The sequence below is a fragment of the Lissotriton vulgaris genome, chromosome 1_1 (genome assembly GCF_964263255.1).
Source record: "Lissotriton vulgaris chromosome 1_1, aLisVul1.2, whole genome shotgun sequence".
Taxonomy (NCBI): Eukaryota; Metazoa; Chordata; class Amphibia; order Caudata; family Salamandridae; genus Lissotriton; species Lissotriton vulgaris.
Window position 1 is genome coordinate 217,012,575 of NC_141685.1, and position 26,631 is coordinate 217,039,205.

A 26,631-nucleotide genomic window follows, 5' to 3' on the forward strand; every position below is an offset into this window, starting at 1 on the left:
GGTGACAGTCTTTCTTGTTTCGAGGAGGATCCAACGGAAGATCTTTTTGAGAATATGAAGTACGTTGAAGCAGGAGGATGAGACTGAGTTAACTTGTCCGGACATCGAGAGAGAGGAGTCTAGGACGAAGCCAAGGTTGCGCGCATGGTCTGTGGTCGTAGTTCAAAAGGGATTATTTTATACTACAAATCCAATGAATCTAAATACTTAACTGTGATCTGTCCGACACTAACTATATTTTGAACTGGCTTTTTTTCGATGGTTTAAGCTGTAAAATGTGCTTCTTTTATATCTGTGCTTTTATGATTTTGATACGTGAAATCGAACAAAGCTTGTTTGATTTGATTTGATTTGACTATGTATCACTGACCGGAGCACAGAGGCAGTAGTCACTCGTGTTAAAAGGAGTACCGCTTTGGGTAAGCAGCATACAAAATTCACTTATCGAGGGATTAGTTTCAGGGGTCTCTTGCTCAAAGCAACGTACTATTTCGCTTGGTGAAAATGAGGAGCAGGTGGTCACGTGGCCATTGTGACTGGGATTCTTGTCTCTAGGAACAACCTGCAGAAATACTTGTGGCGACATAACTGACCCTCCAGGAAGTGTGTTTTTTAGGTGCGCCCCAGATGAGGCCGGGGGTATTTCCATCACGTGTGAGCGGAATGTCACTCTGCAGGAACCGCCGTCACGTCGCCTCGAGCTGCACGGATCGCACCCAGCCCTTCAGCGCCTTGACGCTGGCAGGGGACGTTTACAGAGCACGCACGCACCACACACAGCAGAAAGGAATGAAGGCGTGCAACCGAGGTGAACACAGGAGGGGCGCAAAACGATTACTGGAATGAACAATAAGACAGGGCGATGCGAACAAAACACCGAGAGACACGGAGACTTACAGAAAACAACCTGAAGAAAGGAAGAGTCACGTGGCCTGGAGGACCGACTGTCAATGTGGCACGAGGAAGTGGGAGAACACGCAAACACAGACTGACTAAACACAAAAGACACAGCACAGAAAGAAGCTAGAGAGCACACGCGCACACAGGCTGATGGACATGGTACCTACACGCACACGTCTGTGAACGCACGGGCCGGTGACCTCACACACAGAGGAAGGAGGAAGCGCGCGCCCAGGGGTGAAAGAAGCACACAGACAACACGACACGCCGCCGCTATGGACGTGTGCAGGCTGTCGCCTTCAGGAAGAGGCCTCCTAATCCTTCTGCTGGCCGGACTGTGGTGAGTGTGACCTCCAAGCGACCTTTCTTTGCTGCTTCAGCGCCTGGGAGGGAGTTTACATCAGGGGGAGGTGAGGGTGCGTGTCCTGTCTCCCTCTTGTGACCTAGAGGGAGACAGGACAGTTTCCTGCCGCTAAAGTGCTGATAATGTTATTGTCGTTCTTGATAATATGGCCCCTGGCACCCTTGCTGATGGTGGTAAATTAAACGAGGCAGCGAGGGTCACTTGTGTGTCCACTGGTCAGTACCTGCATGAGCAGCGACTGAACCCTGAACACAAACTTTCCTAGACCTATAGCTGAGCAGCCTCCCGCAGATGAAGGATTTGTTGATATCTGCCAGCAGGGGTCAGAGGGTGGAGGGAGGGCAAGTAATGGGGCTAAAGGGGTGTTAACAACATCGCCCCCATATGAGAATGAAGGCCTAAAACCCATTGAAACTGGCAAATCAGACAGAAAGGAACAGGCAGGTACACGGACAAGACTGGAGCACGATGAGAAGGGCGATGCTGTTGGCACAACCTTAATGCTCCAGGCGCCCCTCGGAGTACGGCCGCCCTGGGCCAGGGACCAGCTCACTCATGCTGCAAGCCGGCCTCTATATTTACTGTAAAACAATGCTTTGAATGGAAATGTAGAAGTTCATGGACTCTAGATAGAGTGCCTTAAGTGTCACTGAACATTTACTTCTGAACACCTATGCTGACTTTATGGGTGACTTGGACCTCAGGGTAAATATGGATAAAACATACATTATGACATTTGGGTCCCATTGCCCCTTTTCTTGCCTGCTCAGTCTGGAGGACACCTAGCTGAAGCAGACTCCTAATACTTGGGTGTACAATTTGAATCTGGTGGTACATGGAAAGAGAATCCAGAATCAATTTGGGAAAGACATTTATGTTTTATTTACCTTATCAACAAAACTGGGACTGAAACCACTGACACAAGTGGGCACAATTTACCAGGCTAAGTGTGTAGTGATGGCCACATACAGGGCAGATATTTGGGGATACTCAAAAACTCTCATTTTCTAAGATTGCTCTGATCCCCTGCCCACTGTTCCTTTACATTGTCATCATCATTAATCTTTTTTCAGCAACAAGCTATAAAAGTACATACAAATCATGAAAATGTAGGGTACATAAAATCGATATAATACAATACATGATTAAATAAAAACCTGATACAGTCATTACAACAATACAGAGTGCTAATATACAGCAGCAAAGTTAGATAACAGGGAGTAATGCAAGATCAGACAGACAGCAGAAGCAGGATATCTAGACTGTAAGTTTTTTAAGCCTTAGTCTCCACATGCATAACAAACATTGTGAGATTGAGAACACTATAGATTGCTTTGTGTCTCTTCTCAAAATCCTGAGCACTGCTCTAAATTCTTGTGTGCTTAATAACCGACAAATTGGAATAATCAATTTTTTACGATATCCCATATAAACTGGGAAACAAAACAAGTCATGCTCGATAGTCTCAATGATCCCATGTTACATGCTGTCATTTAGAAGGAAAAGAACATAGTTGTCAAGTTCCGAAATGATCTTTCAAATAAATGGTCAGATATACATTCAATTTTTATGAGGCAGGGCACAATTTGCGACCCAATGGGAATGAGCTTCAATCACAGGGTGGCCTACTGGAGACAGCAGACCACCATGTCTGTGATTGCTTTTTAAATAAAAAACAATTTTTTTCAAATGCAGACCGTTTTCCATACTGGAAAGCGGAAATGTTTAAAAGAAAAAAAATGAAAAGTTTTATTTTCGTTTTTTAAGGGTAGGCAGTTGTCCATGGGACGATTGAATGCTCTTAAAAAAGTATTTTTGCATACTTTCACAGAGGGGAAGGGGTCCCCTGGGGACCCCTTCCTGTTTGCGACTGGCTTACCACCTACATGAAGTAGGTGGTAACTGCAATTGTTATGCAGCCTCATTTGTGGTTGCAAACTAATTGTACATACCATTGTGACTCACTATTAGGAAGAGACGCCTGTGGCACGCTCCTTCCTAATTGAGACTTGCAAACCCTATTTTGCGAATTGGTAATAGGGTACGGCTTGCAAAATATGGGGTTGTATATACTACAACCCTTTTTAGCGGTCTCAAACCACCCAGTCGTGGTCGTACATCTGGCTCAAAGTGTCTTAGCTAAGGAGGGGCTTGACTTCATCAAGAAAGGGTTCTAAATTAAAATCTACATTAAAATCAAGGAACGCAGAAGCTAAGGAGTCTTCTCCTGGTTGCCCAATGAATAAGGATAACATACATTGCCAAAACAGACCCTTTAAAACAGGCTTACATACCCCACTAAGATCCAAGAGAATAGACCAAAGGTTCACACATCCTTCCTGGGTAAAGGATTGCCTAATGTATCTAACCCATGGTGTTTTGGAAGCACAGTGTACTAAGAATTTCCTCTAATCCCTGCCGCTATGGGAGAATCTATGGGGTCGCTCAAAGTCTGTGCCAATACAAGAGTGGTCTCAGACCTGTTTCTGCACTATTCACTTTTAGTGTCAGATCTAAACAAAGGGGTATAAGCTGGGTACTAACAAGGAGATTGGTCAAAGAACGCATAAAGCAATTTTCTGCTTTCTCCAAAAAGCTACGTCCCTTGTGGCCCCCAAAGATCTGCACCATAAATTGCATCTCCCGCAGCTTGCGTGTTGTACACCTGAATAGCTGGAGAAATGGGGCAAAGTTGAGTACCCCCCGGAATACTACTCAAGCTTTAGCCTGAACTTTACAAAATGTGGAACCAAAACAAAATGTTAAATGAGTGTAACCCACTCGGTAATCAAAGATTGGGTCTCACTCCAAACATACTCCATAGAGTTCAGAATTGGGCCTGGATGATGAACAAGGATTAAAAACCATATACTTGGTCTTGACGTTGTTGACCTCTAAGCCCCTCTATTTGTAGGAGCACCTAAACTGACCCAGAAGCTTCTGAAGCTGCATTGGAGATTTGGAGATCAGGAGGGTATTGTCTGTAAACAGAACGGCTGGGATCCTATTATCAAGAAGATTTAGTGCCTCATTCTCGTAATTCTCTAAAAATGCCACCAAGCCATTGATATAAAAAAAAGATTAGGTTGGGGCAAGGACACACCCCTGTTGGACTCCCTGATTAACAGGGATAGCGTCCGTGAGCTCCCCCTGGGACTCACAACAAACATCCTCAACCTCAACATCATCTCCTACGCCGACGACACCCAGCTGATCCTCTCCCTCACCAACGACCCCGCCACCGCCAGAGCCAACCTACACGAAGGGATGAAAGAGGTAGCCGAATGGATGAAGAACAGCCGCCTGAAACTGAACTCGGACAAGGCGGAAGTCCTCATCCTGGGATCCTCACCCTCCGCCTGGGATGACTCCTGGTGGCCCCCCGCCCTAGGCAGCGCACCCAAACCAACAGACCATGCACGCAACCTGGGCTTCATCCTGGACTCCTCCCTCTCCATGACCAGACAAGTCAACACAGTCTCCTCGTCGTGCTTCAACATCCTGCGCATGCTACGTAAGATCTTCCGGTGGATCCCCACCAAGACCAGGAAGACGGTCACCCAGGCCCTCGTCACCAGCCGTCTGGACTACGGCAACTCCCTCTACGCCGGAACCACCGCCATACTCCAGAAGAGACTCCAGCGGATCCAGAACGCCTCAGCACGACTCATCCTGGACATCCCCCGTCGCAGCCACATCTCCGGACACCTGAGAGACCTGCACTGGCTCCCGGTCAACAAGAGAATCACCTTCCGACCCCTCACCCATGCACACAAAGCCCTACACAACCAAGGCCCAGGATACCTCAACAGCCGCCTCAACTTCTACGCTCCCAAACGCCAGCTTCGATCGACCGGCCACGCCCTCGCCGCCGTCCCCCGAATCCGAAGAGCGACCACAGGGGGACGGTCCTTCTCCTACCTCGCCGCCAAGACATGGAACTCCATCCCGACCCACCTCCGCCTGACCCAGGACCACCTCGCCTTCAGGAAGCAACTCAAGACCTGGCTGTTCGAGCAGTAGCGGACCCCCCTCCCCTAGCGCCTTGAGACCCTCTGGGTGAGTAGTCCGCTATATAAATGCGTTGATTGATTGATTGAAACCCTGCAGCCACTATGCCGTAAACCTCCTTGATCACTGCAGGAAAGCCCGCAACAGAGCTCCATTTCCATCTACGCCAGTTATTCGAGAGGCTAAGTAACCTATCAAAGGGTTCGGTACGAGTACTCACCAGGGTGATCCCCAATGAGCTTTGTGTCAAATCTAGTGCATTCTGGCCGCTATCCTGTTGGGAGACAACACAAATATCAACAATTTTATGCCAGAGTCTAATATTAAGAGAAAGAGACAAGGGAAACCCTACTCACTTGGAACCAGGGTAATTAGTGTATAAACAAAAATAGTGGTTCCTGTGGGCTAGGACAATAATATTGGTAATTAAAAACACAATTGCAATAAAAAGGGTTAGGTTGATGTCCAAAAAAGAGGAAAACATATACAACACAATGATTGGTAATCACAATCGTTATCTATATATATTATAAAATGAAATTGTTTATTTTTTATTTTTTATAATATATATAAAGAACAATTGTAAATACCAAACATTGTGTTGTATATGTTTTCCTCTCCTTTGGACATCAACCTAACCGCTTCCATGCGGCGCACATTTTCCAGCTGTCCAGGCAAATTCCATGCATGCGCAAGAGGCTAACCCTTTTCATCGCGATTGTGTTTATAATTACCAATATCATTGTACTAGCCCATAGAGTCTAATATCAAGCAGTATATTGTCAATGAAGCTGATATGATATGAGCAATTGATTGTGTGCCTTCCTTCTTGGTAGCAGGCATTGCTGTGTAAATGCCACTTTAGACAAAGCAGGCCTGCTTTAGTTTTTGACAACAACTATAGACATACGCAGTCTGTGTTGCTGTTTGCACCAATATTTGCTGCTCAATAGGTGTAAGAAGGAGGCTTTGGGACTCCTGCTTCATATCACAGGCCAGTTGATCATCACTAGGCCGGCACCAGAGCGGGGGTCGGTAAGATCACTCATTACTAACATGACTGAAAGATTCATGATTTCATTACATTTTATATGTTTTTATAGGTTGTTGTAGAATTCTAATGGTGTATTTATGGCTGAACCTTTTTTCAACTAAATTGATTGATTTTTTTATGCCTATGTATGTTAAAGAACAAATGTTGTAATTCTGTCAAATTTAAATCCTTTGCTAAAAATATATTTTACTCCTACTTTAAGAAAACCTGGTTGAGCGGATACGATATTAATGTGGAGAAGTGTGGCTCACTGGTTAGAGCAGGCAGACCCTGAAGCAGAGGTCAGACCTGGGACCAGGGTTCAATTCCCGACGCGGCAGGGTCTTGAGCTCAAATGTCCACGGACTCGATAATTCTCGCTTCGGTGCCTGACCTAATCATGGGTTCACACTCTGCAACTCTGGGCATTAAGCTTGATTAATCTCCACAACGGCCCCCCGCGGCGGGATGCCTGGCTTTCACCTTGGGGATGCCCGTTAGGGGCTATCTCACAGGGAAAAGCCAGGACGGGTTCCCAAGGCAAGCGCCGAGATGCCTCCGGGTAGTCGAGCGCTATATAAGAACATACAAAAAAAAAAAAAAAAATGTAGTTATATTATGATATTAATCACCTGTAGGCCTAGTGTCTGGTTAAACAAAACACAACTTTACAAGTACCCCCAGTTAAGACATGCGCTGGCCTCTCATCGAGCACAGCTGAACAAAACCTCAGAATACAACCAAATGGAGGCTAATGTGATGGGTCCACTGGGCGAAGAAGGGATTTCTAGCATATACAAAAACTTAGAATGTATTCACCTGACCAATTCTCAGATGTTAATGTGAAATAAGAGGATTGGGAGGGGCTGCTGGAATAAAGTTATTGTTATAATTGTCCCATTGGGAGAGTTGGTTATTTAGTCCAGACTAAAGGGGCAGCTTTAGGGCCTCATTTATGAAAAGTGTTGCATCGCCGGTTGAAAACAGTGATGCAACACCTTTCATTGCGCCCTCCTTGCGACACCTTGGATGTGCCGTAATTACAGTACGGTGCTCCATGTCGCAGGGAGTGACAAGGTATGTCAGGAATCCTGACGTATCTGGTGGCACAGTAATGACGCATTGCTGCAGTGAAGTCGTAGAAGTGGCGCAGTGAAATCTGTTAGATTTCACTGAGCCTCTTCTATGAGCCTTTTTTCTGGAGAACACTCACCCTGTATACATTATACCTTACACAGGTATAATGTAGCGCAGGGGTTTACAAAGAGACACATCTGTCTAGATGAGCCACTTTGTAAATATGGTGCAGTGTGGCACATTTTTTATGCCGCCACAGCATCACAAAAAGTGACACAATGGCGGCTAAGCCCTTCATAAGTAAGGCCTTTAGGGCCTTATTTATGAAAAGTGTTGCATCGCTGGTTGAAAACAGCGATGCAACACTTTTCATTGCGCCCTCCATGCAACACCTTGGATCCGCCGTATTTACAGTACGGCGCTCCATGCTGCAAGGAGTGACCATACACATCAGGAATCCTGACATATCTAGTAGCACAGTAATTACGCATTGCTGGCATGTGTTGTAATACAGATCCAACTCCAGCACTATGTCATTAAACATGAGCGAGTCCCAAGCCCACTGTGAAGCAGACATAAGTATTTGACCCGGTGAACTCATAGCTTTCACTGCGTCACTTCTATGAGCCTTTTTTACGGGGAACACCACCATGCAGACATTATACCTTAGTGACACAACAGCGGCGTAAGCCCCTCATAAATAAGAGCTTCAAAGTTTATCATAAAAGGTACTGCATCACAATGGCAACTGAGTACCCTCTCCTCTAAACTCAAGGTCCTCCCACCAGATTTAGAGGGTCCGTTGAAGATATACTCTTGAGAAGGCTGGACAGAGTACAGACCATCACAGGGTAGCCATTTGACTTCCCACCCAGTTTAGAAAGGGCGATCGGATGGCATTACGTTGCCCTCTGTCACCACCAGGTAAACCCTAGTGGAGAAGGACAATAAAAATTATAATGAACCCTTCAGCATAGGATGAAACTACTATGTTGTGGGGGGGCATTCGTTTTTCATTTTTCAAAAATATTCTTCCGGTCAAGGCCAGACTGGCCGTAGTGGGCACCGGTCATTTTCCCGATGGGCTGGAAGGGTGGGGGCCAGTTTTCGAGTCGTGTGGGCCCCCTGTAACAAAAGCAGAACCAGTGCTAAAGTGGTAGCACCCAAATCCCTATCCACGGGCTGGTGCTTCTAATTAGCACCACCCAACACCCCTGGCAGGTCCAGCTTAATTGCAGGGCTGGTTTGTGTTCCCAGTCTGGCCCTGTTTCCGGTTTGGGAGTTGGCGTTTGAAAAATTTTACATTTCCAATAGATAGGTGGCCTTCTGGTTTGATGACGCTGTCTGTCAAACGTTTGTGACATTCACAGGAACCACCATGTTGGGGGTTCCACCCAATGTCAAGAGTTGTACACTGAGCTGGCTAAACCAGCCCCTACAATACCCACATTGGAATATTTGACTCCCTAAAAACTATGGCATGCTGGTAAAATCCCCTCAACCTGTTATTTTAAATGTAGTTCTGCGGATTGCCACTTGTTTCATGTGACACAGGACTGTCCAGTAATCACAAAATATTGGTCTATTATAAATATCTTCACTATTGAAAGCACTGAGCAGATACGTTTAGCTCTCACCACAGGTTGCTGTGAACACTACATGATCTTGGGGCAGTCGTGGTGAAGTTAAACTGCTGGAAATAGGTAAAGTGCTAGCTAAAAGGGATAGTGCCAGATATTGGATTTCAGGAACAATACCTGCATTTGCAGAATGGCTGAGACAAATGGACAGATATGCGATATCGGAGGAACGCATCGAGAAAGCCAGAGGCTTCTCCTTAAACATAAACAGACTTGGGGGAAGTGGTGGCACTATTATGACATATGTCAGGTGTGATGCTCACTCTGCTGTGCAGAATGTGCAAGTTCTATTGTTCCTTGCATCCCAGTGAGTGTTTATTTTATGTTGTGTGTTTACGTAAACATTAAAATATGGTTTATAAAAAGTGGCAGTTTAAATGAAGCAAGATACTATACATTTATATGGAAAATATTATAAAATACTCAAGGTTTTTCTTTGCCCAGCTCAGCATATCTGGGCTCTAGAGAAAAATAGCAATTGATAAAAAATGAATTCAAAAAAAGTTTTGTAATGTGAAATGGAAAACCTATTTTGATTTTCACACATTGTAAGCTAAATAAGCTCAGAAGAAAATGCTGATTGTACATGTGAGATGATGGGCGGAGCGCTGAAACTTTTCAGACACTCACCCTCAAACACTATTAGATCTGGGTTGAATCCATCATCGTTATTTAGCTCACTTCACCACCCCAGTTCAGACCCAGCCCTATGCCCATCAGTCTTGTACTTGCTCCTCATGGGACCAGTGCAGCCCGAACTGCCAAGTTAGATCTTCTCTGTACTAGAAACAAGCATCCTGGGACCGGTTTCCTATATCCAGTAGCAATGTGAGCAAGGGATGCTTGTTTCCGGTTAAGGGAAGACCTTAAGCCCTGAGAGGAAGCACATTATCTCCTCACACACCCAGCGCTAGAGCAGAGAACCTTCAGAAGCAGTTATTGCAGCCTGTATTTCTTCTGGTCGCCCTCTACCATTCTGGGCCAGCTGACAACAATAATGCTGGTGCCCAAAACCAGGATACACTTTATATAGCTCCATTTTCTTGCTGCTGCTTCTCAGCTATCTCCATTTTCTCTTCTACAATTTCTTAAGATTCTGTACTTTCTCTTCTTTTCCAAGGAGGTCTAATTTGCTACAATCTACTCACATCCCTAATGATGTCTCTCAGATCTTACTCCAAGATCTCCAGTTTGTTCAGTTAATACCCCAGTACTCTAGTAACTCCTTCTTTTGCAGTCCCCAAATTTCTTCTCTGTTCTTAGTCACTCTGGATCTTTTTCACAGTAGCCTCCAATTCCTCCTCTATGCTCTGTTGATCATTCTCATTCCTCTTCTGTCCATAGCCTCTTATCTTCCTACTTTGCTTGCAGCACACTCTTCTTGTTTGTCATCCTTTCCATGCCATCCTCTCTGTGGTGGCCTCCACATTGCTCGGCTGTCTCAACTCTCTCCTCTTCCTCTTCAGCTCTCTCCAGTGCATCACTCTTTAGCTGTCCATGGTCTTCCCTTTACTGGGTTGTCTCTGGGTAATATTCAGTGTCACCCGCCTCCACTGTTTCTCTGCCATCTCCTGATAATAACAGACATTATTTCTTCTCTCCTCCCCAGGCTCCCCATGGTGCAGCTTGAACCTTCCAGGTACGTTGCTCTATATGGATCTGTTTTAGTCAAAACTGAAGGCCAAGTCAGCCTGATAGATATATGCTAGGATTATCTGATTGCACATATTCACATAAGATTTCTACCTACCCCTGAATACCGTTCAACGATGATAAGGAACAGGTATATTTAGGGAACAAAAAAGCTTTTGCAGCAAATAATGCTAAATTCACTTTAATTACACATGTAGTTTATACTATTTTAACAAAGCAGCAAGCAGAGGATAGGACATGTGAAGTTATGTGCCCCACTAGATTGCAGCTAACGATCAGGTGCCTGGCTTTTCTCATGGGAATAATGTGAGAAGATATTGAAGACTATTTACAGTGGAGAAAGGGGGAAGCTATAGTTCTCGCTTCTCTATGCCGAAGCTAGCCTTACTTGAAAGTTAGGCTAAATGAGCAGGGAACAACAACAGAAAACAAGAAGGCAGTGCATTTAACATGTCAAATAGAGATTCTTTAATGGCGGACTTGTGGTTCCGCACCTCACGCTAGTTTCAAACAAATTAAAGGTCTTTGGGCAGCAAGCCCTGGCACCAGCCGTCACGTGGTTGCTCTGGGAAGCAGATCCTAAGCAGAGCAGGGGTTGGCCATGAGACAAGTAATGCAGTCCAGAAAGTCAATAAGAATGGTATGAAAAGAGTATTTATTTTCAATTGGTTTGCTCTCGCAAGGTTGCAGTGTTCTAGTCAGCCAACGCATTTCGTTCTCATGAAGAGAACTTCATCAGGGCTTTAAATTAGGAAGGTAAGTGCTATAGACGGTAGCTGGAAACAGTTTGCGTTCTACGCGCTTCTGGTGGGCGCAGCGTAGTGTGTGCTGAGGCCAAGCACAGCCTGTTATCAGGAAGGTCTATATTGAAGCAAGTAAATGCACACGAGAAATTAGGGTTGTTGTTCCAGGTAGTGACACTGGAAGCAGCGGGAAGTCCCCAGGCCTGGGTAGGCCTAAAGTTCCGTATTCAGGATCTATGTCTCGGTCTATGTTCTAGTCAGCCAGCGCATTTCGTTCTCATAAAGAGAACTTCGTCTCAGAGAGATATAGCTCCTGAATATGGAACTTTAGGCCTACCCAGGCCTGGGGACTTCCGCTGCTTCCAGTGTCACTACCTGGAACAACCACCCTCACTTCTTGTGTGCATTAACTTGCTTCAATATAGACCTCCCTGATAACAGGCCGCGCTTGGCCTCAGCACACACTAAGCTGCGCCCACCAGAAGCGTGAAGAACGCAAACTGTTTCCAGCTACCGTGTATAGCTGAGTAGAACACTACAACCTTGTGAGAGCAAACTAATTGAAAATAAATAATCTTTTAATACTATTATTATTTACTTTCTGGACTGCAGTACTTGGTGCACACCCAATCCCTGCAGTACATTTAAAATGTGTCTTAATGTGTAATAATGGAAAGGCTTTGGTAGTACTTTAAGCAGGTATAAAAACGATTTCACAGTTTACCACCCTTTCATCATGAAAACTCACAACATATCAATATTGTCCAGTCTGATCATTTTAGCTTAAAGATCAGCGTCATTACAGTTTTCATCTTCTACTCATGTGTTAGCATCTGCAGTGATTAGCAAGTGTATATGTAGGGGAAACGTCTTTACTCAGCAGATGTGTTGAATGGTGGCTATGTGTATAGTTACTCCAAAAGATCACAGCAAGCATTATGTCTAGTATTATAAAAAAACATGTTCACCAATTTCCAAATATTCCAGATATCCAAAGCCAGATTGTGCCATGGTTCCTTTCAAGGGCTCTTTTATTCTCATGTAATACACCAACACTATTCTTGTTGGGACATATTTTTTCATGAATGCTAAGTCAAGTCACAAAATTCACCCATTGTAGCAAGGACAAACTCTAGGGCCAAATCAAATTTCCATCTGTTTACCCCTGCAGGGTTGATTTATTCAATGCATCCTTGTCTCCAAGAGTTTGTGCCAATCACTAAAAAGTGGGCTTAAAGAAACACAATGCTAATCTAGGTCTCATTGACAATATTAGACCTATCAGACTTCCAATTGCTGGGGAAGGCAATAGAAAAATATGTGGCACTACAGATTAACAGTAGTCAAAATAATTCCCACCTACTCTTCTCACAACCAGGCTCCAGAGAAGGACATAGCACTGAATCAGTCATGCTGAAGGTACTGGATGACATTCTTTGCATCCTAGATGAAGGTGAAGCCTGCCTCTGAGTATTACTGAGGTTGTTGGAAGGATTCAACACAGTGGACGATGATCTGCAACTAGAAACCCTGGAAAGAAGGATGGGCTTCACACGTGCAGTACCAAACGGGTTCAATTCTTTCCTGAAGGACAGAACACAATTAATAAAACCAGCAAACCACTCATCCTCTACTAAGAAGATAGCATGTACAAAGATGCACAGGGATCCACACTGATTGGATTCAATCTGTATGTTGAACCTTTAGGAAAAATTGCTCAACAAAACCAACATTAAGACTTACCAATACGCAGGTGACACACAATTATACCTAAAATTGTTATTGACCAGTGATCTTCTCATGTTACAGATCAGTCTAAGAAAAATTCATCATTGGATGGAAACACTCTGCTTAAAATCAACCCCCCTAATCTCACAAGTACATTCTCACCCTTAGGGGATTCTGTATCCAGACCATTTACCGATCTAGGATCTTTTCTCCAAGAGTCAACCAACCCCCAGTTAACTTCTCTCTTTTCTTTTAAGTTCAAAGATGAGTTTATTAGGATAAAGAGTTGCAATAATGTATAGAGTATAAGAAAAATGAAGGTAAGAAGATTACATACAATATATCAGTTGGATGAAATAAATAGTAGGGATATAAAACAGTCAATGAAATATTTCATATACAATCAATATATCCATATCATATGTTACATCAATATGAAAAAGAGAGAAGAGAGAATTGTACATGTTCTACAGAGAATGATAAAACATAGTGAAATATAAATAGAACTGTATAATAACATAACTGTATAATACCATAAAGGAAGTCATGAGGGTTTAGTAACTTCTTGATGCATAGGTATAGGGAGAGCAAAACATTTAGCACTAGTATCAATATATAGTGTAACCGGTGTCCACAAATCTAAATGTTTGGATAACGGATGTGTCGGGTATACAAATGTGGTGTCTAGCCTATGATTGTAACAGACAGCGTACCACCATGCTTGATGTGAGAGTTTAGTGAAGTCTTTCCAATTCTCAGTTATTTGTTGGAAGGCTACTGCTAATAACAGGTCAATTACTTTTACATTGATGTCACAATGTTCCCATATAGAAGATATACTATCTAAAAAGATATGTGAAATAGAAAAGGGATGGTTGGCATGAAATATCAAATTAAGTTGTGACCACACCGTTTCCCAAAAAATCAGAACAAACTTGCATGTAAAAAGCAGATGGAATAAGTCTGCATGTGGTAGTGAGCAAGATCAACAGTTGTGTGGGGGGAACAGCCATTACAACACGGGGATTACCCTGCAATGCCAGTACAACGCAGGGATTACAACGAAAGTCATTACAACGACTTTCGCTGGAGGGCGCTGTTGGATAGGGAATAGTTTAATTTTCTATCCAACACCTTCCCTACTGTCAACGTGGGCTGGAGTTATAATAGAAAATTAAACTATTCCACTATCCAGGGCCCTCCAGCGAAAGTCGTTGTAACGACTTTCTTTGTAATCCCCGCGTTGTAATGGCATGCGGGGTAAAAGCCCGCGTTGTAACGTCATACAACCGTCATGTGGGATATCAGAATGATATGTGTTAAGGGCAAGGGGAGATAATAGGAGCCTATTGTAAATGAAAAAGAGTGTTTGTGTCGTGTTTGCAGCTCTAGAAGATTTCCTAAGTTTAAGCCATGTTTTATCCCAAAAATCCACGGACCAAGAGGTGTCAAGTTCCTTTTCCCACAAAAGTTCTACCTTAGTTTTGTCTCTTGGAATAGGTGAGCTGTGTAAAAATTTATACATAATGGAAGCCCTGGATTCGTGAAGTAATAAGGAAAGCAATGTATCTGCATGTGTGGATTCAGGAGGATTGCTAATATGGGATGTTGTGTGTTGTGAAATAGCAGATTGGATAGCTTGTGTTAAGAGAGCATATTTGGAACAGAAAGTTGAGGGAAAGCCAAAAACAGTACTAGCTTGTGTGGAGGGTATAATCTTATCCCTATTGTATAATTGGTTCACCCAGCTCAACCCTCGTTGTCTCTAAGATTTCCAAAATATAGGTTTATTATTTATTAAGATGTGTATGTTGTGCCATATAGGAAAATTGAGAAAAGATGTCAAAGGCGTCGCTGGAATAATTTTGGAAATATGTTTGAGGATGGGAGTAAACACAGATTGTGGATTGCATGTGAAGGATAAATATTCTTGGAAGGAGAAGGGAGAGATGAAAGATTGTTCTAGTGTAGTCCAAAGAGGACAATTTATGGAAGGATCGAAAAGCCAACATGATGACTGACTTAATATGAAGGATTTATGATAAAGAGGAAAGTCAGGAAAATTTATCCCATCTTCTGATCCGATTTGGAACGAATTAATATGTGAATGGACATCCGTGATTTCTTGTGTCCCCAAAAAAAGCAAGATAAGATAGAATTAAGTTTTAAAAAATGTTTAGGAGGAATTGACAATGGAATATTAGAGATTGTACATAGGAGTATGGGGGAAAGCATAATTTTTATAGTGTCTAAGCGACCCCACCAGGACAAGTATAAGGGATGCCACTTTGTTGTTAAAGAAGATAATCTCTGTATGGAATTTTCCATGCATCATGACACCATTCCCGATATGGAATGAGTAAATGCAAACCTAAGTATTTGATAAATTGGGGGCTCCATGAGAAACCTGAAATAGCAAAGTCAGCTTTAAAAGTAAATTTTGTCAAGGGTAAAATTTCACACTTGCCCCTGTTCAATATATAATCAGACATGAACGCAAAGGATTCCACTTCCTCTAAAAAAGCAGGAAGAGAAACTTGAGGTTGCGAAAGAAACAAAAGCATGTCATCAGCATAAGCTGCCATTTTAATACTGGTCTCCTTAAAAGTAAAGCCGTGAATGTTATTGTTTTGACGAATCCGAAGCAAAAAAGGTTCTAAGGCGAAATTAAAAAGAAACGGAGAGAGAGGACAACCCTGTATAACTCCCCTACCAAGGTTTAAATAAGAGGAGATATCACCGTTTGCTGTTACAGCTGCTTGTGGGTTGGAATACAAAATAGAAATTAAAGCAATAATTTTTGGCCCAAAACCAAACCACTTAAGTGTACGAAAAAGGCCATCCAACTCCATCAAAAGCTTTTTCGGCATCCAAAGCTATGGCTGCCAAGGAATGAGAAACATGTGAGGCCTTGGAGAGAATATCCAAAAATAAACAAGTGTCATCCGTGATAAGTCTCCACTTAACAAAACCGGATTGCTCGGTCCCCAGCAAATCAGGCATCTAAGATTCCAATTGCAAAGCTAGAGCTTTTGAATTTTTTTAATAATCTACATTGACTAGGGAGATAGGTCGGTATGTTTTACAATGCTGAAGATCCTTACTAGCCTTAGGTATGAGGCAGATAAGAGCATCGGAAAAAGATCCAGTAGAGCCTCCGAATTGTAAAAAAGTATATGTAAGGGTATGCAATTTGGGAATCAACAAAGAAGTGAGTAAAGAATTCTACAGTGAAACCATCTGGGCCAGGTACTTTATCTTTTTTGAGAATTTTTAAAGCGGCGTGAAGTTCTTTCAGTGTCATGTCGGATTCTAAAAGGAAGAGATCTGGGTGCATATCAGAAGAACAATGAATTTTGGAAAGGAATTGAGAGATAGAGTGGTCAGAAGAAAGGGTTTCAGATGAATATAATGATTTGTAGAATTGAAGGAATTCATTTAGAATCTCTTCATCCTTAAATTTCAATGAATTATCAGTGCCAAAAATAGAGTCTGTATTAAGTTTATTTTGTTTAAGTTTTAAATAGTTAGCCAATAATTTTCCCGCTTTATTTTGACCACCGTAAAATTTTGCGCTAATTTCAATAAATAATTTGAAGCGTTGTTAGTAGTGTCTTGATTAAATTGAAATTTGGCTTTTAGGAGTTCAGATAGGCAGGTCTTTGATTTAGAAGAGTAATAAGAGTGTTCTAATTTCTTGATTTTGGATAGCAGAGCATTGGTGGTTTGTTGTGCTTTTTTACGTTTCTTGGAAACAAAACGAATGATAAAATCTCTGGCTAAAGCCTTAAAGCATCCCAAACTACTTGAAAAGACATGTCATCCATTTGAATAATAGTGAAATATTCATTAAAAAAAGAAGTGAATGATGATGTGAAAACTGGGTCTAAAAGTAGGGCATTATTAAAACTCCATTTACGAAGCAATTTGGGTTTACGTAAAATATCAAGGTGAATGGTAACAGGAGCGTGATCAGATATTAGAATAGAGCCAATATCCGCCTTCATGAGTGATTGAGAAATGTTATGAGATATAAAAATATGATCTAGACGTGACTGAGTGTGATGTGCTGGTGAGTAAAAGGAATATTCTTTCAAGGTAGGATTGCAGAGTCTCCAAGCATCTATGAGTTTGTTTTGTCTTATTGTTCGTGTAAATAGTTTATGAGATTTATGAGGTATAAAGGGAGTTGATGAGTTTCGATCCAGAAATGGATAAAAAATTTCATTGCAGTCGCCTGCAAGAATAAAATTATCATTGTAACCCTGTGTAATTTGTTGGGCCAGGGAAGTCCAGAAAGAGGGATCACCAATTGTGGGTGCATAAATATTTAACAAAGAGACCGGAACATTATCCACCACAAGTTTAACAAGAATCCATCTACCTGCTTGATCTGTACAATGTGATAGAACCTCAACAGAGAGAGATTTACGGAAAAGAACAAGAACTCCATTGCACATGCCATCACCCGGGGAGAAGAGGACTTCACCCACCCATCCTCTTTTTAGTTTTGCAGATTCTTCAGATGTTAAGTGAGATTCTTGTATACATGCAATATCTGCTTCCAATTTTGCCAAATGGGTCAAAACCCTGTGTCATTTAATATGCGAATGTAAACCCCTGACATTCCACGAAACAAGTTTTAAAGGCACATATTAAAACGGAGAACATGCGAAAAACTTCAATGAGAATAACATCTTGAACTGTTTAAGCTATGATTGACATCAAACCAACTGTGTATAGAGTGAAATAATTAAACTAGGAAAGTATAGCATGAAAAAATAGGAAAGCAGCGAGAAAACAACCTCTGAAAAGGAAAAAAAGATTGCGAAATTGAGAAAACTGATGAGGAAGATAAGGAATAGGATAGAGCATTCAGAGAAAGAAAGATAGAAAGAAAGAGGAAAAAAAGAAGCATATAAAAGACAGAGAATAATTGAGAAAGAAGACTTACACGTAATCCAGGACATACAAGAGGAACTTCTCTCTTTTCTATTGTTTTCTCTTGTTTACAGAGTGGCCGGGATGGAGTGTGGGGGGTGATGTTCATGTTTATTTTGCTTGGGATCTTGAATCTCTTCTCTATAAGTGGGACTTTGAAAATGTTATGACAGCATGCAATTGCACTTAGTCACTGGTCTTATGGATAGAGGCATAATTGGTAAACCTATGCCACATAATACAATTTAATAGAATGATTTGCGAAAATTAAACCCAGAAAAACAGAATTTTTACTTATCTCCATAAGAGGCAACATCAACATGAACCCATCATTAATTACACCACTAGCAAATATCACACATTTCATCCCCCTACACTACTGTCAAATTCCTAGAATACACTATTGACTGTTCTCTAACTATAATTCCTTAAGTAAACAAATTGGCTCACTCCACAAACTTCTATCTCCACCAATTAAAAAAATAAAGCTTGTGATGCCCCATAGCAGGTTGAGAAATGCTCTGGTTACATTGAAGAATGAATTCTGGCAATGTAATATTGGCTGGTCTTCCAGTGTCCAACCTGTCCCTCCAAAAGCTGTTTTGCACATCATAGCGTTACTAATCGATGAAGGAAAAAGCTTGAGAGACATCTCTCAAGTCCTATGAGATCTCCATTGGCTCCCTCTGGAGGCCAGTATAAAGTTTAAAACATGGTGCAAGGCACATCACCAACACAAACCCACCTACATAGTAGATTTGCGGAGTCATTAGACAATCCAGAAGTAAAAGCTCTCTCTGCCTGGAAACACCATAATGTAGTGGCAAATTTACAATTAAAGTGGCAGAGCACAACGCGCTCTGTCAATTTAGAAACGCAGGGCTGCACCGTATGTGCAACAATTCGGCGTAGCCCTGCGTTGGCGCTAAATTTAGCTGCCTAGCGTCAACACACCCTTGCAACATAGTGCAAGGGAGCCTGTATTGTGGGAATGATTGTTAAGTGATCTCAACCCCATATCCAACCTAAGGGGAAGTAGGGGCGTACTAGCGGGGAAAGATACCAACTGCCTAAGAAACTGACGGTGATTTCTGGGGAACAACTGTGACCCCACAGTTCCCCTGCAAAGATCACCGCACCCCGTGCCTGCATTTTGTAAATTTCAAGTGGTGGGGAAATAGGTTTTTGCGCAGATTGTTTTAGGAGTTTGAGAATCCCCCCTGCTTTTTGCGAGAGCTTTAATTGGGTTTTGATCTGATGTTGCCCCCAAGTCATATTTGGTGATTTGTAACTTCTATGTGTGCTGCTTTGGCAAACAAGGAGAAAGAAAGCATTTCTCCTCGTTTCGCCATGTCAAGACTAAGTTGTCCCTGGTCTTAATTGTGGCGTTGCACCATATTTACGCCACCATTGTAAATAGGGGGCAGCTTCATAATCAATGGGTGTGGTGGCAGAACCCCCATCACAACACCCATTGCCCAACCCTTTCATGCTATGTATAGCGTGAAAGGGTGCCTTATTTACAAGTGGCTTAACGCTGCCTTGTAAATAAGGTGAGGCCCCTATCACCACAGGAACGTCAAAAGAAGTGACGTCCCTGTGGCGACAGGGGTTTGTAAATATGCCCCTTAATTTTCACTATCCTAAAAAGAATCTTTCTCAGGCTCAGGTCTAACCTCTGAGATCTCTCTACCCATCCACCTGATATTAGCCCCTAATACCTGGAGACTTTGAACCCTCTGATCATAAGTAGTGATTGGGTGAAAATGAGGATGCCACTCTCAGGTCACTTAGCCTCTTGCTGAACCCAGACCTTGAAGTTTTGGTGATGAGGTTACTGGCTTTGAGCCCTGTTCCATCCCTGCATGCTGACCCACCTCCCTTTTTCCCTTTTTTCTCCCACCCTCCACTAGTACCCCCTGTTGCTCTGAGGAACATTGTACTAAGGTCATTGTTCTATATTAAGTGCTTAAATACTTATTGGTGACCTGGTACTATATAGAACTACTAAATAAATTCACAAATAAATATTAAATTATATTTTTCAGCATGGTAGTTTGTTAGGAGTTCAACTGCATAGCCAATAGACTTACTGCTATTGAGGTGGCTTTCACATCCTCTTTTAAGACATGAGTATTAGCTCTGGGTTCAGACATGGCATGCGCAGTTTCATACATAGGGAAAAGAATGGTGAAGAAACAGTTAGTCTTAGAATGTCCCAAAGTGGCTCACCACCTGGATGCTGCCAAGCAGAATCAGATACCAAACAGGAAACCAGACGATCAAGCCAAAGACAAAGAGAGCCTCTGCCTGACAAGACAATATGTATTTACAATATCTCAAAAAATAAATCCATCCTTTATTTCAAGGTTTCTATTTGCAGATCATGGTCTACTGTGTTGAAGCCTGCGGACAAGTCCAGTTATTCCAGGAGGCAGGCTTCACCTTCACCTGAAATGGCATTTAGTACATTGTTATAGGTACTTTCACCCACATTGACAGCGCTGATCTGTGTTTCATGAAATATTCTCTTAACTAAGTAGCCAAGTCAAAGAAAATACAATACCTAGTAAGGGCAACAAGCTCAGCAACCTGGGTAGATCTCGCATTGAGTAAAAGGTGGTTTCAATATCTTGATTTATAGTGTATGTAAAGAATCAGGCAACACTCTCACCTTAATTATTTCTAGACATGATGCACCTACAAAGTAGATTAATTTACAAAGTGGTATGGGAGTATCTGTGAAGTCTGTGTAGGGCTTTGTCACATGTTTAGTTATCAAGTCAATCATGGGTTTCTTCCTGCTCACTGGTAGAAATTTGAGGTGCAGGTTTTTCATTTGAGCAGCAAATCAGGATGATATGAGAGGCAAACAAAAATAGGATTTCATATCAGGACAGGCTGGCAGCTACAATCAAGGTGGAACTCAGTAAAATATTTCCAGAAAACCTAAATCCTGACAGCTTTAGTTGAAGCTTGATACCAAAATAGATTTATTCATCAAATAGTTAAAGGATGCACAAAAGAACATTCCAACCACCTTCAGGTCCTCCCTGCAATGGCGCCTTTTGGAAGGATGCACATTCTAGCATACTACAACCAATGTTCCACTATGACACTCTGTAGGACCCAAGTTGAAGCAGCATCAATTAAAGACATTACAAAAAATGGAATATACCACACATCTTCCCCCGTCAACGGAAATAAAAACATGGAAATGAAAAACAAAAAACGTATGGAAACACCCACATGTGAACTTCACACATAATCCCACAAACAGCAAGGTCTGTGAGGTAACCTCGTACTCACTGTCATGGAATCCCACAATTTCTTTTCCCCCTTAACATCAGACAAATTCTCATAAGATTTCACAGCACTGGGACATACACACACTGCTCAAATTCCATACGTGATTGTCCTCTAACTTCACTGCATTCTTGAAATTCTTAACAACTTTCAAAGGTTTAGAACAACTTGATTTACCACTCACATGTACCTTATTCAGTCTCACCCAATCAGCAACACATACCGGAGTGTTTTTTACTGAATTCCGTTGTTGAAAATGGCGCTTTTGCAGGGGTTTCCCCAAACCTGCTCCTTATTCCTATTTATTCAGACCTGTTGTTGTTGGCTATAGGACTATTGACACTTTACAACTGCTGATCAGTGCTAAAGTGCATATGCTCTGTGTGTAAATTGTTATTGTGATTGGTTATCCATGATTAGCATATCTGATTTACAAGTAGGTCCCTAGTAAAGTGCCCTGAGTGCGCCAGGACTGATAAATCAAATGCTACTAGTGGGCTTGCAGTGCTGATTGTGTCCCCCACATGAGAAGCCCTGAAAAGATGCCTCAGGTCTGCCATTGCGGGTCTGCTCACAGTTTGTTAACTGCCATGTCGACTTGGCAAGTGCTCCCACTTGCAGGCCCTAACTTTCCCTTTTCTTACATATAGGGCACCCTTACGGAAGGCCCAATGTACCCCCCCCCGGCAGGGTGAGTGTAAGTAAAAGGTAGGACATATACTGAGTGTGTGTAACATGTCCTGATAGGGAAATACTGCCAATTTCGTTTTTCACGGTTGAAAGGCTATCTTGCCCCATAGGACAGAATAGGGAATGCTTTTTAACATTTTACAAGCATATCTTCCCAGAGGGATAAGTTATAAAAATGGAGTTTAATATCCATGAACTCCGGATTTAATAATACATCTTTTAGTAAAGTTGATTTTTAAATTGTGTGTTTGAAATAACATTTCATTTCGTCTTTATTTTGACAAAAAGATGTCATAAAAGAATACACAATAACATTTCAGCATACACATTACAATTGTTTAGAAATACAGAAATACAAAGTGCCTTAAAATTCATTCTTCATAAAAGAATTATCTAAGGTTAAAAAGACCTCTGGTCACCAACACCCCCGAGACACTTGGGCATTGTAAGCGAATACATTTCGTCTCATTTTACCATGTACTTTCTTCTAATATTCCACATGGCAGCCTGGAATTTCGTAAGAGCAAAACCAATTATTGGGGATAAATCTGTTTTTAATATTCGATAGGAGTGAGAACACTGCCTAATCCCCAGGTTTTTGCAAATAGGGATGATCCACTTCTTCCTAAGAATCTGGTAAGAAGAGCAGAAGAAAACTATGTGTAACTCATTCTCTATCTCCGTAATGCACGCTGGGCAGTTTCTGGGAGCATTAGGACGCCAAAGGCTGGTGAGGGCTCTTATTGTTAGGGAGTCATACCTCCATTGGAGGTACAACTTCCTAAGACCATTGGGGCTAATAGTATCAAAAACAGACTCTAATTTGTAGTGATCTTTTAGTGCCAAGAATTCGCTCATCATTGTCCCCATTTGGGCATTCATTAAGCAGGCAGACAAATTATGATCGTAATACAGACTAACTAGCTCCTTGCGGACTATACCCTTGCACGCCTGTTTTGGGGTTAGTCCATAACAATGTGCAACCTAGCCTGTCAAATTCCTGCCTGATATGTTTCAGCCAGGGAAAATTCCAGTCATTTGGGAACTTTAAAAATTCTGCAAGCTCATGCCTATAACTGACAAGTTCAGGGGTTACCCAGAGCCGCCTCCAAAAAGTTAGAGGCTTAAGTCCAAGTTCCTCCTTAAGTGATCTCAACCCCATATCCAACCTAAGGGGAAGTAGGGGCGTACTAGCGGGGAAAGATACCAACTGCCTAAGAAACTGACGGTGATTTCTGGGGAACAACTGTGACCCCACAGTTCCCCTCCATAGATCACCGCACCCCGTGCCTGCATTTTGTAAATTTCAAGTGGTGGGGAAATAGGTCTTTGTGCAGATTGTTTTAGGAGTTTGAGAATCCCCCCTGCTTTTTGCGAGAGCTTTAATTGGGTTTTGATCTGATGTTGCACCCAAGTCATATTTTCATTGAGAGTTAGTCCCAAGTATTCAAACGTTTGCACTCTTTCCAAACGAACACCATCTATAGCAGGGTTTGGGCGAGATGTTTTCGGTGGATTAAAAATCATGAACGATCATACAAAACGAGACAAAACCGCCCAAGACTCGTTGTATGCCCATTGGAGTCTTTGCCAACAACAGGGTATCATCCGCAAACATAATCGCAGAGATCCCCGAACCAGCGAGCTTTGGGGCGTCTCTGTTGGGGACCGTATTCAGGTGTGTAATTACTCCATTGACATAGAGGCAAAACAGGGTCGGCGCCAAAACGCAACCCTCCCTTACCCCCCTGCCAACGGAGAAACTAGATGACAGATTGCCTTGTCTCCCACACCTGACCCTTGCAAAATTCTCCGAGTGGAGTTGTATTAGGATATTCAAAAGGGGGATTGGGATGCCTAAATCCCCTAATACACTCCAAAGTTTCCTTCGTGGAACCAAGTCAAAGGCCGCACGAAGTTCTACGAACACCGTATAAAGCGAACCGCCCTCCACTTTGACCGTTTTCCAGAAAAGCATATGTAGTCTGAAAATCTGGTCAGTGGTGGATACATTCCTTCTGAAGCCTGCTTGATATTCACTTAACATTTCAAAGTCCTCAACCCAGTCCAAAAGGCGATCCAGAATCAGCCTTGCAAAACGTTTCTGAGATACATCTATTAGGCTGATTGGCCTATAGTTGGCTGGGAGCAAAGGCGACCCCTTCTTGAAGATAGCTCCCAGCCAAGTATTTGGAAGTGCCATTCCCCCAAGAACTGCATTAAAATTTTTTAGGAGATATGGGGCCCATATCCCAGGTTCCTGTTTATAAAGGTCCCCAGGGACCTTGTCCAGCCCTGGGGCTTTTCCCGCGGGGAGCTTAACTATAGCCGTCTGGACCTCACCTAGAGTAAAACTAATCTCCGACGAAACAGAGACAAGAGTGCTCGCTACATCAAGCGAGGAGCTGCTCGTACTGGAGATATCCCCCTCATACAATCTAGCAAAATGTTCTTCCCAGACCTCGGCCGCAATATTTGGTGCTAATGCCAGCTCTGGTTCAACTGAGCCAGTGCTCACAATTTGCCAGAAGTTTTGTGCGTCTTTGACCGTAAGTACCAATGTTAACTTTACCCAATTCTCATTCTCCCATTCGATCTTAGCGTGGCGAGTGAGGTTCCGGTATACTTGCCTCCTGTTTTTTATAAGGTCCCTATTATTATTCTCTTTCAGTGCCAGAAGTAGCTCGCTTTTCGCCTGTCTGCATGCCATGTTGTACCAGGATGGCTTCCTTACCACCCCTCCTGCACATGGACCCCGGGGGATTTAAGATTTCTGAAAGGGTGCTTATTAATACATTATGCAGTTTTCCCAGCCTTTCGTGACAATCATTCACTGGATGCTGTTCTGTAAGAGCAGCTACATCTTCCAATACCGGGATTACCTGGGTGTACAATTTAGCTAACGCATTGGGATTTTTGGCCAACTTGTCCCATCTTACCCTGCGTCTATTACTTGACAGGGTAGCCCTATTAGGTATAACAGGTTGCAGTGATAAGTTGCCCTTAAGAATGTCAGGGGTTTTAAATTCTAAGATTAGGGGATTATGGTCACTCTCCACCCTGTGTGTGACCCTAAAGTCTACTATTCTATTCCAAGCCCTGCACTCCAAAAATATATAGTCGAGGCGTGCCTTCGTCCCTGACTGACAAAAAGTGTGGGCAGGGGGAATATCAGGCTTTGTGCGACCATTACATACCCTAATCGAATGGGCCAACGTCAAGGAAGTAATTTGTACAGCTAGTGAAGTCCATGCTCTTGCTGGAGAGCCTACCACTTGGGGGATTTTCCACAGTTCATCCTCCTCCTGGTTTACAGCATCTAGCAAACCATCGAGTGGTTCGGATTGGGAATTAAAATCTCCTCCCACCACAAACGTGACACCCTCGGGAATGTTAATTAAAAAGGTGGATAGTTCTTTAATGATTCCAGATTCAGAAGTGACACTCACAGGTCTAGAGTAGATATTGACCCCTGCCAATCTGAAGCCATTCTGCCACTCTAGGGTTACACACTGGACATCGTCTGAAGCTGTATCCATAATTTTGGCACTGCAGCCCAAATGGGTTGCTACCCTGACGGGCGACCTTTTCCCGCCCATCTAGCAGCAACTCAGAATGAGGCAAATCCTAAGCGGTGCTGGTCCTCCCGCGCCCATGTTTCCTGGAATAAGCAGATGTCATTCGAGTCTATAAATGACCCCCAGTCAGGGCAGGCCAATTTGTTGCATAGGCCCGCTATATTCCAGGAAAGGATTTTTAGTACATGGGGACCGGGGGAAGTAATGGGAGGTTGTATAGGGGATTCTGTAATAATAGTACTTGGCCGACCAGGGAATAAATGATCAGAGGTGCATTTACCAGTATCATGGATATCTGCCACTGTCCCCTGAATTGTACAGGGCACCACCCCGTCTCTTCCCCGAATACATTCATCCCACTGAAGTCAGTCAACTTGGTAAAGGCAACTATACCTGTTGACATGTAAATAGTTGCTCGGTATTGGTATATCATATCGTGTAGGCCTATACCTTGTGCCGTCGATGGCGAATCCCACCCTTGTCCAGCCATCGTTCACCCCAGAATACAAGTTGTGCTTTCTTGGCGGGTAGAAAAAGGACAATGGTAACAGTTGAATGCTTGTATTTCCCGGGTTGCCTAACCAATTACAAATATGGGAAATGATCTGCGAATCCCTAAAATTTACCAGGATACACTCACCCTTTATTTTATTTGTGGTGTGTCCCACCCAGGGGACCCTCCTGACCATCAATATTTCGGCTCTCATGTTGATGGCAAGGGCCTATGAATGTTTAACCAACTAGTAAATTTGTTTTTCAGGGAATCAAAGGATTCTGGTACAGAGTTGAAAAGCTCAGGAACCCCGGTCAAAATTACAGTATGGGCTGCAGCCTCTGGAGGCAGATTGACTATATTTGAGCGATTTTGACTGGTAACGTTCTGGGCGGGGCGGTTACCAGTCCTGGTGGGTGTTTTTATTTGCCTCGTTAAGGTCGTTAATGCAGGTAGCTTTGATTTCCGTGCTAA

The 26,631-nt window shown here is 42.8% G+C and overlaps 1 protein-coding gene across 3 annotated transcripts in view; it reads left to right on the forward strand.

Annotated features, from left to right (window-relative positions):
• The first annotated feature begins 776 nt into the window (after window positions 1-776).
• LOC147740926 (uncharacterized) overlaps window positions 777-26,631 on the forward strand; it is a 758,774-nt gene continuing 732,919 nt past the window's right edge. Inside the window, exons 1-2 of one of the 3 annotated variants that reach the window (XM_086936040.1) lie at window positions 777-1,240; window positions 10,635-10,664. In XM_086936040.1, coding sequence (XP_086792166.1) covers window positions 1,176-1,240; window positions 10,635-10,664 — 95 coding nt within the window. In that variant the 5' untranslated portion in view covers window positions 777-1,175. The remainder of the gene's footprint in view (window positions 1,241-10,634; window positions 10,665-26,631) is intronic. The other 2 variants (XM_086936035.1, XM_086936046.1) reach the window with 2 other exon arrangements.